This window comes from Fusarium musae, chromosome 4 (genome assembly GCF_019915245.1).
Source record: "Fusarium musae strain F31 chromosome 4, whole genome shotgun sequence".
Taxonomy (NCBI): domain Eukaryota; kingdom Fungi; phylum Ascomycota; class Sordariomycetes; order Hypocreales; family Nectriaceae; genus Fusarium; species Fusarium musae.
This window is the reverse complement of record NC_058390.1, coordinates 885,081-899,176: the sequence shown is the minus strand read 5'-3', so window position 1 is coordinate 899,176 and position 14,096 is coordinate 885,081. Positions and strand designations below refer to the sequence as shown.

At 50.7% G+C, this 14,096-nt stretch overlaps 4 protein-coding genes across 4 annotated transcripts; 2 read left to right on the top strand and 2 right to left on the bottom strand.

Annotated features, from left to right (window-relative positions):
* Positions 1–3,242: 3,242 nt before the first annotated feature.
* On the top strand, positions 3,243–5,156 carry J7337_005224 (uncharacterized protein; the record flags this gene model as incomplete). Its single annotated transcript, XM_044822906.1, has 1 exon — positions 3,243–5,156. The coding sequence occupies one exon, from the start codon at positions 3,243–3,245 to the stop codon at positions 5,154–5,156; it is 1,914 nt and encodes a 637-aa protein (XP_044681397.1).
* Positions 5,157–6,349: 1,193 nt separating this feature from the next.
* On the bottom strand, positions 6,350–8,613 carry J7337_005223 (uncharacterized protein; the record flags this gene model as incomplete). Its single annotated transcript, XM_044822905.1, has 5 exons — positions 6,350–6,913; positions 6,965–7,030; positions 7,084–7,244; positions 7,300–8,375; positions 8,444–8,613. 5 exons carry the CDS (start codon positions 8,611–8,613, stop codon positions 6,350–6,352), a joined length of 2,037 nt encoding a protein of 678 aa, XP_044681396.1.
* Positions 8,614–10,387: 1,774 nt separating this feature from the next.
* Positions 10,388–11,267, top strand: J7337_005222 (uncharacterized protein; the record flags this gene model as incomplete). The annotated part of the gene is made up of 2 exons (XM_044822904.1): positions 10,388–10,668; positions 10,745–11,267. 2 exons carry the CDS (start codon positions 10,388–10,390, stop codon positions 11,265–11,267), a joined length of 804 nt encoding a protein of 267 aa, XP_044681395.1.
* Positions 11,268–11,773: 506 nt separating this feature from the next.
* Positions 11,774–13,799, bottom strand: RCO1 (transcriptional regulatory protein rco1; the record flags this gene model as incomplete). Its single annotated transcript, XM_044822903.1, has 4 exons — positions 11,774–12,469; positions 12,520–13,471; positions 13,532–13,613; positions 13,691–13,799. 4 exons carry the CDS (start codon positions 13,797–13,799, stop codon positions 11,774–11,776), a joined length of 1,839 nt encoding a protein of 612 aa, XP_044681394.1.
* Positions 13,800–14,096: the final 297 nt, after the last annotated feature.

Below are 14,096 nucleotides of genomic sequence, written 5' to 3'. Positions count from 1 at the left end.
CCACGAGACAGTTCAGTTCAGATCAGATTGAGTAGAACCTCAGAAGCTGCATTTCCCGGGTTGGATTTCGTTGGGGACAGAGAAGGACCCTTGCAATTGACAGCTCGTTCTCGTCTTGTTTGCGATGCCGAGCCAAGCCAGTAAAACCTGGGGATGGCATCGTCGTTGCATGGACTACACTGGTGCCACGCGCACTACTCCGTATGCGCACTATGTATGTGCATTGCTACGCTCCGTCGCTGCAGCCAGTGAACAAGTGCTCCATTCATGCCTCGAGGCCCTACACCATCTTGTCTACGCCCAGTGGTAGCTTGGTTAACAGTCTGTTGGGATCTGCATCAGGCAATACACATGAGCACTGTCCTCGAAACACCAGAGTATAGCCTAAAAGTTACTTTGCTTGAGGGTAGTGGGCGGTGAAGCCGCTATCAGCGTTGCACCGACGGAGGTCCAGATTGCGCGAATCCCATTTCCCAGTGTCTGAGCCCGGCGCTGGAAGGGATTACTGTAGGCGTACTGTTTGAATGGAGGGGCGCATACTGTATGATCACGCTGACCAACATGTCATTTCCCGCCGCCCACCGATAAAAAGAGAAAGGTAAATGTGAGTTGGGCCGGCAGCGTCGAGCGGGAGAGAGGCCGGCAGAAGTTACTCGAATCGCCACCAAGATTCGGCGCTGGGGCCCCGTACTCGTCCGTATGACTGATGCTGAGCCCCGGCACCGGCCTCTGAATGACTCCCCTATGTCGTTGACTTTCCACTGAGCGAGTGACTGAGTGATCTGGCTTCTGCTGAGTTTGCCCTGGTTCTGGTTAATGCTCTCCACCCTCAGTGCGCGTGAGGTCTTGTTTGCACTGAGCTAGACAGCGCCGGCTCCCTGATAGCACAGTGCTAGATCTGCATTTGGCAAGTCGTCATGTCCGTTGGTATTCCGTCATATCGCTATGTATTATGATGGATGTCTGGGGGACAGACGGATAAGGATAACTTTGATAACGCGGCAATGCATAAACAGTGAACCAGTTATACGAGTTGTGCAATGAATTGGCTACTTACAGTATACAGTATGTCGCAACAGTGTCTTGATAACGCGCGTATGTGCCTACCTATGTATTCATTATTGACCTCATTTCATTTCTGCCGTCTGTTTTGGATTCAAAGTTGTCTGTCTGGCGTTGCAATGCTTCCTAATTCTGAGACGAAGGGGTATCATCAATCACCAATCCTAGGTCATCAATGTTTCTGATCGCTGCTTCTGTTTGATTGACTTCTTTATGCCGCCATTCCCTCCCTTGCCCGTCGTGGTATCGTCCCACGGTAGCGCCATTCCTTCTTTGCTGGCGTCCAAGCCTCCCCCAACATTTGAGGCACCTGAATGGAGCGAACGAGCGGGAACACAGGGTCACAGTGCATCTTGTAATTCCGTGTACCTGACCTGTCCACTTTGCCGTAGTTGTCGTAGTCGTTGTTGCGTTGCCATGTGTGTGTCGTCTGCAACCTTTCTGTGCTGTGAAGTCAGTACCTACAAACAGTACAGTACAGCACAGTACTCGGCTTGCATCTCCCCTGTGCCCAAGGTACATACATACCAACCCCGGCTAGTCCGGTACAAGCAACAACACAGCACGCAAGGTACGACAGCATGTCTTTAGGTAAGGTAGTGGAGCTCCGGCCCTCTCTAATCCTGGGGCCTGGGCAGGTGGAGCTGCAGCGCTGCACTCTGCAGCAGGCACCCAGTAACTCCAAGTACACCCCCGTCAATTCTAGACCTGGCTCTCACTCGCTGTCTCGCCTGCCTTGGAAGGGGTGGACAGTACAGTATGAGCAATCATCCACCCTCACTAATCCAACCTGTCCTGTCTTGACTTATCCCATGGCCCATCCATCCACCATCCACCGTCCGCCATCTATCCATCCCTCTCCACTTGGTTCCATCACCGCCTTTCCCTTCTCACTCACTCACCCTCTCTCTTCTCTTGTCTTCTTTCCCCTGCTTTCTTATCATCGTCTCTCCACCTCTCTTTCCCTTCATTTGTACGCTTTCCGCATCTTCAAAGGCCTTCTTTCTTCTCGAGCTTGCCACTCTTCTCTCACTATCTCATCTCTTCTGTCTATTCATATCTAATCCAACCCATCCCAACTCTCTCACCCATCACACCACATCAATCACCGTTCTACTCACCGAACGAATCCGCCTCGCCTCGCCATCGCCACCTTATCTCCCGAAGCAAGCACTCAATCCCAACGCTTATCGCGGTGATTCATCAACAGCCAACCACTCAATCACCAATCGATCGCACAAAGCTTGAGCTATACAATTTACAACGAGAAGAAGAAGCGTCCTTGACTTGTGTTGTCTGCCGCTGCATTAGACCAAGTCCTTGTTCGCCTAGACTTCCTATCACATCGCTCCGTTACCGCATTTCTTGAGCTGCATATCACGAGCCTCGGCCAGCAATCAAAAGCGCTTTTACAGTCGGACACATCACATAGAAAGATCGCCTTGTGCTGCATTGAGTCGACGAGGGTTTCCTCATTGACTTGCGTTTTACTTTCCGGTCTCTCACTCAATATCGCAACTCGGCCTAGTTGGCCCTCGTGACTCAACCGTTACCGGCCGATCATTAGGAACTCCGCCCCGGGCGAGCTCCGCTCCCCTATCCCCCGGTGCCAGTCTGACTGGTCCGACACGTCGTTTTATCGGCATCGTCGAATCCGGTTCCCCCTCTGTTAATACGACTTCACCTGGTCTTGACCAAAACTCAATTCTCCGGTCGACCTCGTCCCAAGTTGACTTCCATCACCTCTCATCGTCAGAGTCATTCTTTTTTCAAGTTACAAAAAAACGTACCCATGTTATTATAACGAATTTCATTTTCCTTGTCTTCAACTTCTTCGGCCACTTCGGTCTTCGCAACTCACCGTCACGACAATTCGATAATCATTTCTTTTGTTAAGCCTCTATCGAATACCCTCAAATGAGCCTCTGAATACCAACGAACAACACCACTATCAACAACTCGAATTTGCTCAACTCTGCTTTCATCATTACGACACTGTACATTGCTCATATACCGCGAACATCAATTTTCTTGCATCGGCTCAAGCGTTTCTAAACAGCTTCAACATCGTTCTCCGGACTTCCTACATTCCCGGCTATTGACAAACACCAAAAAATTGTTTGTACGACTATTTCCCATCTTATTTCTATTCTTTTTTGAACATCTTTATTTCTTTCGCCATGGAATGCCTCAAGGACAAGTTCGTTGGCGGTGCCCTTCTCAAGGGACGTTATCAGACCATCTCCCCTCTCAACCATGGATCTTTTGGTATGGTGTTTAAGGCCCAGGATCTTGTAACCAATGAACCTGTTGCTATCAAGTGCCTCACCAAGAGAAGTGCCTGCCCAGATGCCGATTCCGATTTCGCTATCGACGAGAAGTCGGAGGAACAGGCCCTCCACAGCCGCCTCGGAACCCACCGAAACATCGTCAACCTCATTGATTCATTCGAGACCGATTCTCACATCTATCTCGTTCTCGAGTTTTGTGGTCAGGGCGATCTTTACGAAGCTATCCGAAAAGGTCACGGTCCTCTAGAGACGGAGCATGTTCGTCAATTCATGATCGAGCTCATCGATGCCGTTGATTACATGCACTCTAAGGGAGTCTACCATCGCGATATCAAGCCCGAGAACATCTTCCTCACTCAGGATGGTGCCATGAAGCTTGGTGATTTCGGTCTGGCAACTACAGAAAAGTGGTCTTACGAGATGACTGTTGGCAGTGATCGTTACATGGCTCCTGAACAGTTCGACTCGGCCGGCGCCGGTTACTCGCCTGCCGAAGCGGATATCTGGGCCATTGGTATCTGCCTGCTCAACATCCTCTTCTCTCGCAATCCTTTCACCACTCCTACCGAGGCTGATCCCCTTTTCCTCGACTACTCCCGGGACAAGCAGTCCTTGTTCGACGTCTTCCCCTCCATGTCTCAGGATACGTATGAGGTCCTCGTGCAGTGCATGAACCTTGACCCCAGGCGACGCTCACTGGAGGGTGCCCGTGAAGCTCTGCTCCGCGTTGTCACGTTCACCACCGATGACGAGGATGATGATGAGTACTGTGGTGCCGAGTCTCCCAACGTGGCCACCGCCAACCGCGAGCCTCTCCGCACCCCTTCAATCCAGTCCCCTGCCGTCGATACCGGTGCTTTCCCCTGGGCCAAGGCTCTCCATGGTACCACTCATCTTGGTCGTCAACTCAGTGTCATCCCTGATGACGAGAGTTACACCGAGGAGCTCTTCCCTAAGTCAGAAGCGACTACCACCGACTGGTGCTCTGCCAACATGCAGACCCCTATGTCGTCTGTTTACGACTCTCACTTGGGCGCCTCCATGAAGTCTATGGCCATCAAGCCCACTGCCCGATTCAATCGATCTTCGGCAACTGCTGGCTCCCTCCCAATCAACATGGCCAAGCCCATGCCAGCTATGTCCATGGTCTTTGGTCGACGTCAGGAAACTGTCTCTAAGAGCTGGAGTGACATGTGGGACGAGGATGAGGAAGAGGAGGAAATGGAACAACAGCGACAGATGCTTCAGGAGCTCAATGCCAGGACTTGGAGCCAGGAGAGTAAGGAGGAGAAGAAGGTAGTGGAGGAGGAGGAGGAGGAGGGACAGGTCACGAAGACCGCCATTGTACAGCCTGAACCCGAGCCGGTGTCGCACACTCACGACATCAAGGGTGATGTGGATGATGACTTGGTCGCTGATGGCTTCTTCTTCCAGGAAGCCCCAACCCCCAAGCCTCAGCAAATCACCATCACTCCTCATTACTCGCACTCGCCCATGAGCAAACCGAGAAGTTCTCTGGACAAGTGGGCGGCGTTGGGTGAGCGACGCCGCGGTCAAAGTGCTACTTTGGATTCTATTAAGTCGGTGGACTTTTCTAAGCCACGACGACACAATTTTGGTTTTGGATACAACAAATCTTATGAAGCGGGCGTTTGGGATCATTCTAATTATCACCACAAATTTGGGGCCGCTAAAGAACGGTCTAACAGCAAGGAATGTCCCTGGAACAAGGGCAGAGATTGGAACTGGCGTCGGGATCGACGCACCGATCTTGGAGACGTTGAGTGGGTTGGAGGTTGGTAAATGGGATTGACTCCCATCAGCCTTCAAATGTAGTTTGGCCGTCTTGAGTCCCTGGCGCGATACTCGAAGATATTTCGGGCGTTGCTTGGATTATGATGAGAGCCTCACTCGCTTTCTGCGTATAGGATATTCTAGAATAATAAATACCAGAAGTACCTACTCAAACACTATCTATTCGTCTTAGCTATGTGAAGTCTTTGTTTCGTTTTCCTATACTAACTTGCCGTTATACTCAAACGGACGTATCTCACTTCTCAGTTATCTAATGTTCCTAAGCATAGACACATATAGTTTCACTCGAGACTAGGCACAACGTCATGCCCAGGCTTTGGCTAAAGGCAGCATGGCATGATACCAATGCACACTCCCAGACCAAGACAGGTTTCCTGCTCCCTAAGCCATCAACTAGTAGTGACTAACGTGCGGCTACACTCATGACAATTCTAAACCAAAATAGGTATACGACTCGCAATCCACCCTCGGACGGCCCGATCGGCCTGTTTCCTCGGGACTTGTCAATTCTCCTACCCATTGTTACCGCTTCTCTCGCTCCCCGGAAGGTCGGATTGGATGAGAGCGAACGAAGCCATGGCGTGACGAAACAAGTTGAGAGAGGGGTCGAAGCTGGGGTATGGCATGTCATGTCATGGGAGCGGCAGTTGGGGGATCAGCAGCGGGGTGGAAGAACCGCAGAGATGAGCTTAGGAGAGACAGGAGACACTGGCAAGGTGGTCTTGATTGTACTCGGATTTTATGTATCGATAATGATGGTTAGGTATGCTCATTACGTCTCGAGAGACTCAAGTCTCAAGTATTGTCTGACTATCAGGAACATGAGGAGGTTCACTGATGACGCTGCCACTCACACAAGCCAAGATACGGATAAAAAGGAGATGAGGGTAAATGGGGATATGCACACTGTGGTGCCGTCACGCGTGATGTAAGTGTGTGAAGTTAAAGCGGTGAAACATCACATATGTATCTCACAACAAACAGGTCGAGGATCAAAGGCGCAATTTGCGTGAGAAAAGTGTTGGTAAAAACAAATAGAGCTCGGAAGCTCATTGGTAACGTATTATTCATAGTCCTATAACCCTTCTCGTAAAGTAAATGACGATGCGATTCCTTTGGGACATAACCCACAAATGCGTGACAACTCCAGTAGATGCCTTTCATACTCAAACGAACACAGTCTAGTCAGCGCCAATGAGATGCTTGGGCAAGAATGTCCAGATTGTTCCCAACGTGCCAAGGATGGCAAACACAACCAGTAGAATAGCAGAAACAATCTTTTCGCGCACTGTCACATCTTGCCAGTACAATTTCAAGTAGAATGAGATGGGCAGAATGATAGAAATGAGCGTGCAAAGGGCCGCACCGAGGAACGCACACACAGAGTCGAATGCCGGGAAGACAATAGAGATGAACAAGAGAAGAATGACGACGAAAACGCGCACGAGGCCTCGCACTGACTTTGTGACCAGAACTGAGGAACGAGTAGGCTGGCTGTGAGGCTGGTCATGATGGTGATGGTGTTGATGATCGTGAACTCCACAGATGACGTCCAAAGTTGTGATAATGGGGCGAGCGTTGAGAGGGATCTTTGTCAAAGGAATAATAGCAATGAAGATGGACATGATGATCTTCAGAGCGTCAGGATAGCCCTTTGATTTGAGAATGTTGGAGGTGATGGCGTCCTTGATACCATCACCAAACATTAGGAGGCCAATGACAGCCAGGCATGTATCCACGATGTACTAGGCAAGTCAGAGAAGCTTCCAAACCATCAAGGTACTATATATACTCACAGAGAAGGAGAAGGTAACATTAACGGCCTTGCCCCATTTGTAAGGGTGACGCATGTCACGATAGATCTGAATTGCTTTAACTCAAGTGTTCAATTTGACTTGGCATCGGTATAACTTACGGATGGAAAAACAGAGTGCGCACCCCAAGGGCTTGCGAGGAGGCCGTAGGCAAGAGGCACAGCAAGCCAATTCTCGGGGAATAGATAGGTTGTCGCTGGCTCTCGCAGTGAACCAGGATAGTGAGGCTTGTACAGGCCATCAATAATGACAATCACGACAACTGTGTCATATTTAGCAAATGCGTATTGGCGACTGACAAATGATGATGTACTCACTGCAGAAGGTCGAGAAAATACCAACAACGCTGGTGTAACTCAACAGGCGCAAAGGCAACGCATTCAGGACCAGAACCATGACAGAAGCTACAACCTTCCATGTGTTGACGCTCGCAAGACCCGGAAGTAACAGACTGAGCGAGTCGGCAAAGAGGATCACCAAAGCCACACAGGCTGCTATCAATTCAAGACTGAAAAGGGCAGAAACAATGACCCGCGCTCGGGTTCCAAACGAGATATACGCCAGGTCGGAATACGTAATGAGACTGGGGTCAAAATCCATGCACTTGGCCAGCAGCTTGCCGGTGTACGACGTAACAGCCGCTGTCAGAGTGAGAAGAAACAGGCCAGGGATCCAACCTGTCATCTGCAGGGCCAGTGGGAGACTGAGTAACCCGACACCAATTAGGGCATTAATCGAGTTGAAGACGGACTGAGGAAGAGTGCTCTGGCCTTCAACAGCAAGTACAACCTTATTGCCCTGCTTAACCTCTTTGACCAGGATGGGCTGATGTTCGCCATGCGCTGCACCCTCGCCCTCTTCTTCTTCCTCGTCAGCTACACCCCAGCCGCTGCCCTCACTGAACGAAATTCGATGGCGCGAACTCCTGTCCATTGTTCCAAAAGGAGAAGAGTCTCGGAACGAACCATAGCTTCCAACAATATCGGGAGCTGCGAGGTGAGGCGGGACAGCGAAGATACTTGATCGGGGTGACCCAACAGGGGACGAGCCAGCTTCGACATCAAGTAGAGGCTTCGTCTCGCCATCACGATGAGGGATCCTCATTGACCTCGGTGAGGACTCAATGGCTGAGCTTGGCTCGCCGTTCGCATGCGAAGACGACGCATCAAGATGTTGGCGCAAAAGACCCGATTGTTGTTGCGACGATCCTTGAACATGGCTGCGACCATACTGAAGGTCTTCTGTATCTTGCTCTGGCGCAAGAACAAAGCTCGGTCGGCGAGGAATAACCTCAGGAAATCCTGCCGCTCGCTGCCAGCTCCGGGCGAAAGATCGGAAACTGTTTACACCACCAATGTCTGCGATTGCTGCCAACTGGTAGGTGACGGAAGATCTAAAAAAAAAAAAAAAAAATTGTAAGCTACAAAATCCAATTGATGAATTCTCATAAATTAGACATACCGCCTTCGTAGCCTCGAAAAACCTTCGCCATTTTCTTGGTCGCCAGTTTCGTCGCCTTCGTCGTCCACGAGAGCTTGTTCGCGCTCAAGCATGCTGTCGGTCACGCTTCCCCGAGGCGAAGCTCCCCCTTGGTAGTCATCCCAGCTCGTAGGATTCCGCGCCGGAGACATTGTAATCGTGTATCGCCGCCAACTTCACGTTTGTTATTGGTATGTCCTTCTCGTCGTGTTTCGCGTTGCCTGATTAGACCCAAGAAGGCACTCCGTGTTTCTTAACAATAGTCCTGGACCGCCAAGTTAAGCGTCGGGGTGGCGAAGGCTGCAGAAAAAACTAGAAAGTTGGAAGGATGGTTGCAATCAAGGTATGCAACGCAACAGCGGACAGGGTCTGCAGACTCGGCCAAATTGACGAGATTTCGCCCAACTGTCAACGAACAGTTTGAAGAGGTGCAAGGGGGAAAAGGAAAGGAATTGAGAGGAAGCAGACAAGCGGACAAACAAGAGAAAGAGGGCAGACTCGGCTCAGGGTCATATGGCACGCGGCTCAACTTGGACCATAGTGGAAGTGGGCGCGCCAACAGACGAAGGACATGACGCTTATCGCAGCCAAGGATAGTTCAAGAACGCCTGTGCCCTGTGCACACGATAGCCGATGGTCAGCGGCTTCTCGTTTTGGGTTTTGGTTTTGGATTTGAGCTTGTAATTGGGTTGGCAGGGTTGGATGGAACCAGCAGGGGGTCGGGTTACTGATAGATACCAAGAACCAGTTCTTCTACCAGGCATGATAAGACGTTTGTTTGACTAAAGACGCGGTCGTCTCAATCTCCAGAACCCTCGATAGCTGCAGTTGAGCGCCACTAGGTTGCTTAGCCTGTTCTCTGATGGAGGGCCAGGTCTGGTAACAGCACTAACTGCCGGAGAATGCGTATGAATGATAGGACAATGTTCCAAGCGTACAGGCGACAAGCAACCAATGACTGACTAGAACGAACAACGTCAACGCCAAAGGAATGTCTCGCCGTTTCGTAGGACAACAACGCTCAAAGTCTCACTCATGAGATGGGCTATCATGATTGACAAGACAACCTAACTAATGGAATGGCCTAACTTCTAAGTTAGCAGCTAGGGTTGGCGGTTGTACCCGCTTGAGTGCAGTCGCAGAGACATCGTCGTTGCACTGAACCCCACCTGTAATTCAATTTCTGTGCAGCTCTAACAGGCTCGACGGGATATGGCTTCGTTTTGGGTATGGGGTGGTGGACGCTCGACGCTCGATGGTGGAGAAATGTGCTAGGGGCTCACGAGACCAGATCCAAGGCAATAACTAATATGTAAGAGACTGTCTGCAAGCCGTTGTTTGCGGGCGCAGATGTTATAAGGTCATGTCATATTTTGCTGATTGTCGATTGTATTTGAAAGAGGGATAATAAAGACACAGCGTCAATCTTGTTCTGATGTTACATTACGTCCATGCATTGCGAATGCAAACCACAGCAGGAGCCAGGTTGAATGCACCTCCCATACACCTAACCCATCAACTGACCTCACCTTATTCCAACCTACTACTTACGTACGAGGAACTTGAATTGCAGAGCAGCAAAACTATTCTCAAGAATAGAACAAACAATTCAAGCCTATAATTGAGAAATGGCGTTTGTTTACACTATATTTCACGGAAACCATAATTCGAACACCCATCAAATCACCACTAATTACTCCGCGGTGCTGGCTTGTGAACTCAGATCTTTCTTATCTTATCGCAACTAAAAGTTACTCCAACCTCTCAACTTCGTCCATCCATCTCTATAACAAATTCAACGTCGCCCTCCATATTCGAAATCCTACTACCTAGGTAGGCAATGAACCTTTCGGCCGGACCTCGGACTTACACAATCTCTCTACCAGACCAATTATCAATAATGCTCACACATCATCTACCTCCATCATGACAACTCCTCCCGATCCCGCCCTCTTAGCGACAACCAACGACTCGCTCGCACCTCTCATCCCCATCCTCAATGGTTTCGCTCATCGTCACAAGAACCAGCACTCTTCCACGCACTGGTGGTCCTCCTTCTCCATACTACGCCGCGCAGTCCGCAACCTCGTCAACGAGCTCAACTCACGGCCTAGAAAGGTGAAATCTGGCGGTGTCAAGCGTGATGTCCATCCCGCTCTTGCGCGCGCAAAATGGATGATGCGCCATGTGGTCCCTGGCGCTTTCGTGTAGGTCAACGACTTACTAGCATGTCTTCACACTTTGTAAATGGGTAGCTAATCGCATGCTTGTTTCTACGCACAGCACTTTCTCTCAACTTGCAGCTGATAACCAGCATGCGCCTCTCGGGCTGCTCCTCCTCTCAGTTCTTGCCCGAACCAACACTATACTCTCCCAACTCGTCCCTGACCACGACCACAACCCTTCAATCTCGAGTAGTGCAAAGCCAATGCCTTCGGAGCCAAGTAAACATAAGGCATCCGACTTAAGAGCGGACGACGCACCTAATGCCGGAGTGGATATGGGCGTAGCCATTTCGCGCGAAGAGCTTATGTCAACTCAGAAGAAAACGAAACCAGTACCGACGGCAGACTCCCGCTCGAAAGACCTCAAGCTGAAAGAACACGAGGCCAAAACGACACATATAGACGCTAAGAAGATCCCGTCCAAAAGTGACACCATAGACAAACCAAGAAAGAAAACGAAGAACAGTGATGAATTGTCCAGTCTCTGCGGCTCTCTTTCATCGAAAAATGGCGCTGCAGATAAGCCCAAAAAGAAAAAGAAGAAAGGCGACGCATTTTCCAGCCTCTTCGACTCTCTATAATGATATTATGTCATTTACTATACACACACATTTCGAGTTTGTGCAGCTTCAAATTCATATGACGAACAATGCCCTTGTCAGCAACCACTACAAATACAGCAAACTGTTCAAGGACTGGTGATTTTCATTATAACACACTGCAAGATTAGAAACAAAAAAGTTGCAAACGAGTAGGTATGGTCCACTCTACGTTCATCCTGCTCTCCAAATTCCCCATGTCCCTGTGCGCCTCTTTGGAAGATCATGCTTCGCGCCGTAAGTTGAGCGTATGGAGCTTGTTTCCTGTATCCGATATCCAAGTAACAAGAATTTCTGTCGCTCACTCTGTTTAGCCACCACGTGAAAAGCAGAATGCTTCCCCTCAAAGATATCCGTCCCAGTACAGCCACCGCCGCCAAGCACATCACTTTTTCTCCGTCATGTATCAGTTCACCCTTGTTCATGCCCCTGTCCTTCTCTAGTCACAGCATCTAAAAAGCAACCCATTGAGCCGGTTCCTTGTTTAGTCAGGAATAGGGACGGTAAGACCAGATACGAGCCTTCATGTCGCCAGAGCCAGTGGCAAAGTATCTTCCTTGCGGGCTAGGTGCAACACTGATAACGGAGTTCTTATGTCCCTGCAGCATGAGTTGCGTCGTACCCGTTCTAGGGTCCCAGAACTGGACACCACGGTCTTTGGAACCTGAAAGTACCCAGTTGGCCTCGGGGGTGAGAGCAACTGATAAAACAAAATCGCGGTGACCCTCGAAGGTTTTGACGCACTTGCCACCCTTCGGGCCAGGCTGATTTCCTTGACGAGGGGCACTGAGCTCCCACATCTTGATAGTCCTGTCGAGACTGCCAGAAACCAGGTCCTTACCGCTGGGCGAGAAGGCAACCGAGTAGACACTATCCTTGTGACCATCAGGTCCTTCCAGACGCTCGACGAGGAAGCCGGAATGGATGTCCCATACACGTACACTCTTGTCGAGCGAGCCTGCAGCTACGAATTGGGTATCAGGAGAGATGGCGACAGTCGTGACGCCATCCTCTATTGTAAGAGTGAGAGTGTTTGTGCCTTGTTCAATATCCCACAGGCGTACAGTTCTGTCGCCACTGCCTGAGGCAATTGTTCGGCCATCACGAGCAAAATCTAGCGAATAAATGTCTTGCTCGTGACCAGAGAAATGATTTCGAATGGTTCGCGTTTGGATATCCCACACCTAACCAATATTAGTAGGTAGAACATTTTTACGTTTCTGACACAACTTACTCGAATCAACTTATCTTCAGCACCAGTAGCAAGATAGCGACCATCGGGACTAAAGCAGACACTGCGAATGTAGAGATCGGCGCTCATATCGGAAGCATTATGGTCCTCAAGCACACAAACCTTTTCACCAGTTTGGACATCAAAGATCTGGGCAGATCGATTGCAACCAGTTGCAACATACTTGCCATCGTGACTGAACCTGACACAGCACACGACACTCTCGTGGTTGAGAGAGTGGACGAGGTCCACATCCAGAACACGCTGGACCTGGGGGTTGAAGATCGCATACCAATCCTGCCCAGTCTTCTTATTGTGAGGGGCCACAGAGTCGACTTCGAGATCTCCAAGAGCGTTGCCAACGGCGGGAGCATGTGGTCCCCCCATTCGACCATGCTCGGGAGTCGGGTGGCTGACTTGAGGGGAGGCTGCACTTCCAGGGTAAGGCACGGGGGTGTTAACCTGGGGTGTAGCAGGTCCGACGGCACCTGGTGGACGACCGATACCCCTTCTACCGGGGCCGGGAGAGGCGGTGCTCTGCGGCTGGGGGCCCATCCCATTGGAAACGGGGCCCGGAGGATAGTTCTGAGAGTAAGGAGCTTGCTGCGCGTTGGGGTGAGGAGGGGGGACGGGAAGTCCAGGAGGCCCTTGGCCCATTTGGTGCTGAGGTCCCAACGGCTGCTCCTGAGGAGGGGCATGTCCCTGCTGCGTTTGCTGCTGCTGTTGCGCACCCTGGGGCTGGCCCTGCTGACCCTGCTGCTGGCCTGGCTGAGGAGGAACGAGACCTCCCTGGCTACCGCCAGCCATGATGCCACTGAAAAGACCATTGCCAGGAGCGATAGAAGGGGGCTGTTGGGAGGGGGCAGCATGTTGAGGCGGGCCGGGAATGCCAGGCTGGATGCCCTTTCGAGCAGCCTCGAGTTGGTGTCGCAGAGCACTGATCTCATCTTCATATCTGTGATTCGAGAGGTTAGTGAGGAGCATATGAATTACTGCCGCGAAAATATGGGCTTACTTCTGCTTGAGTTGGAGATGAGTTTGCTCCATCTGATAGACCTTTTCACGGACCAGTTGCATTTCACTGACTTGCGCGGCAACTAAAGATACAAATGTGTTAGCTGGGGTGAAGGAGATAACGCGATATGAGCTATCGCCGTACGAGTAGTGGACATACTCTGATGCTCGTAGTTTTCCGTCGCGCGCATCTGAGTATCAAACTCGACCCTAATCTGTTCGAGCAACTCGTTCAGCCGAGTGGAATTGCCTTGGGGGCCGCCCCCCATGGCGCGATGCGGATACATCGACATTGCGCAAGGCAGGTCTCAGCGATGAGTAACAAAGGTCGAAAACGAGGCTCGTTAAGACGAAGGTCAATTGCGGAGAGGTCGACGATAAATCGAAATTGTTTATCGCGCTACGCTTCGTGTATTCGGCGTCGTCGAGGAGTTGGCGCGCGAGACTGGGTGCCAAGCCAGAGTTGATTAAGGATGCTGGCGTTGGCTACTGACGCAAGGCAACTAATTACAGACGCGAACCAAGGAACGCGAACTGGACAGATGCCGATAAAATGGAAGCGTGTG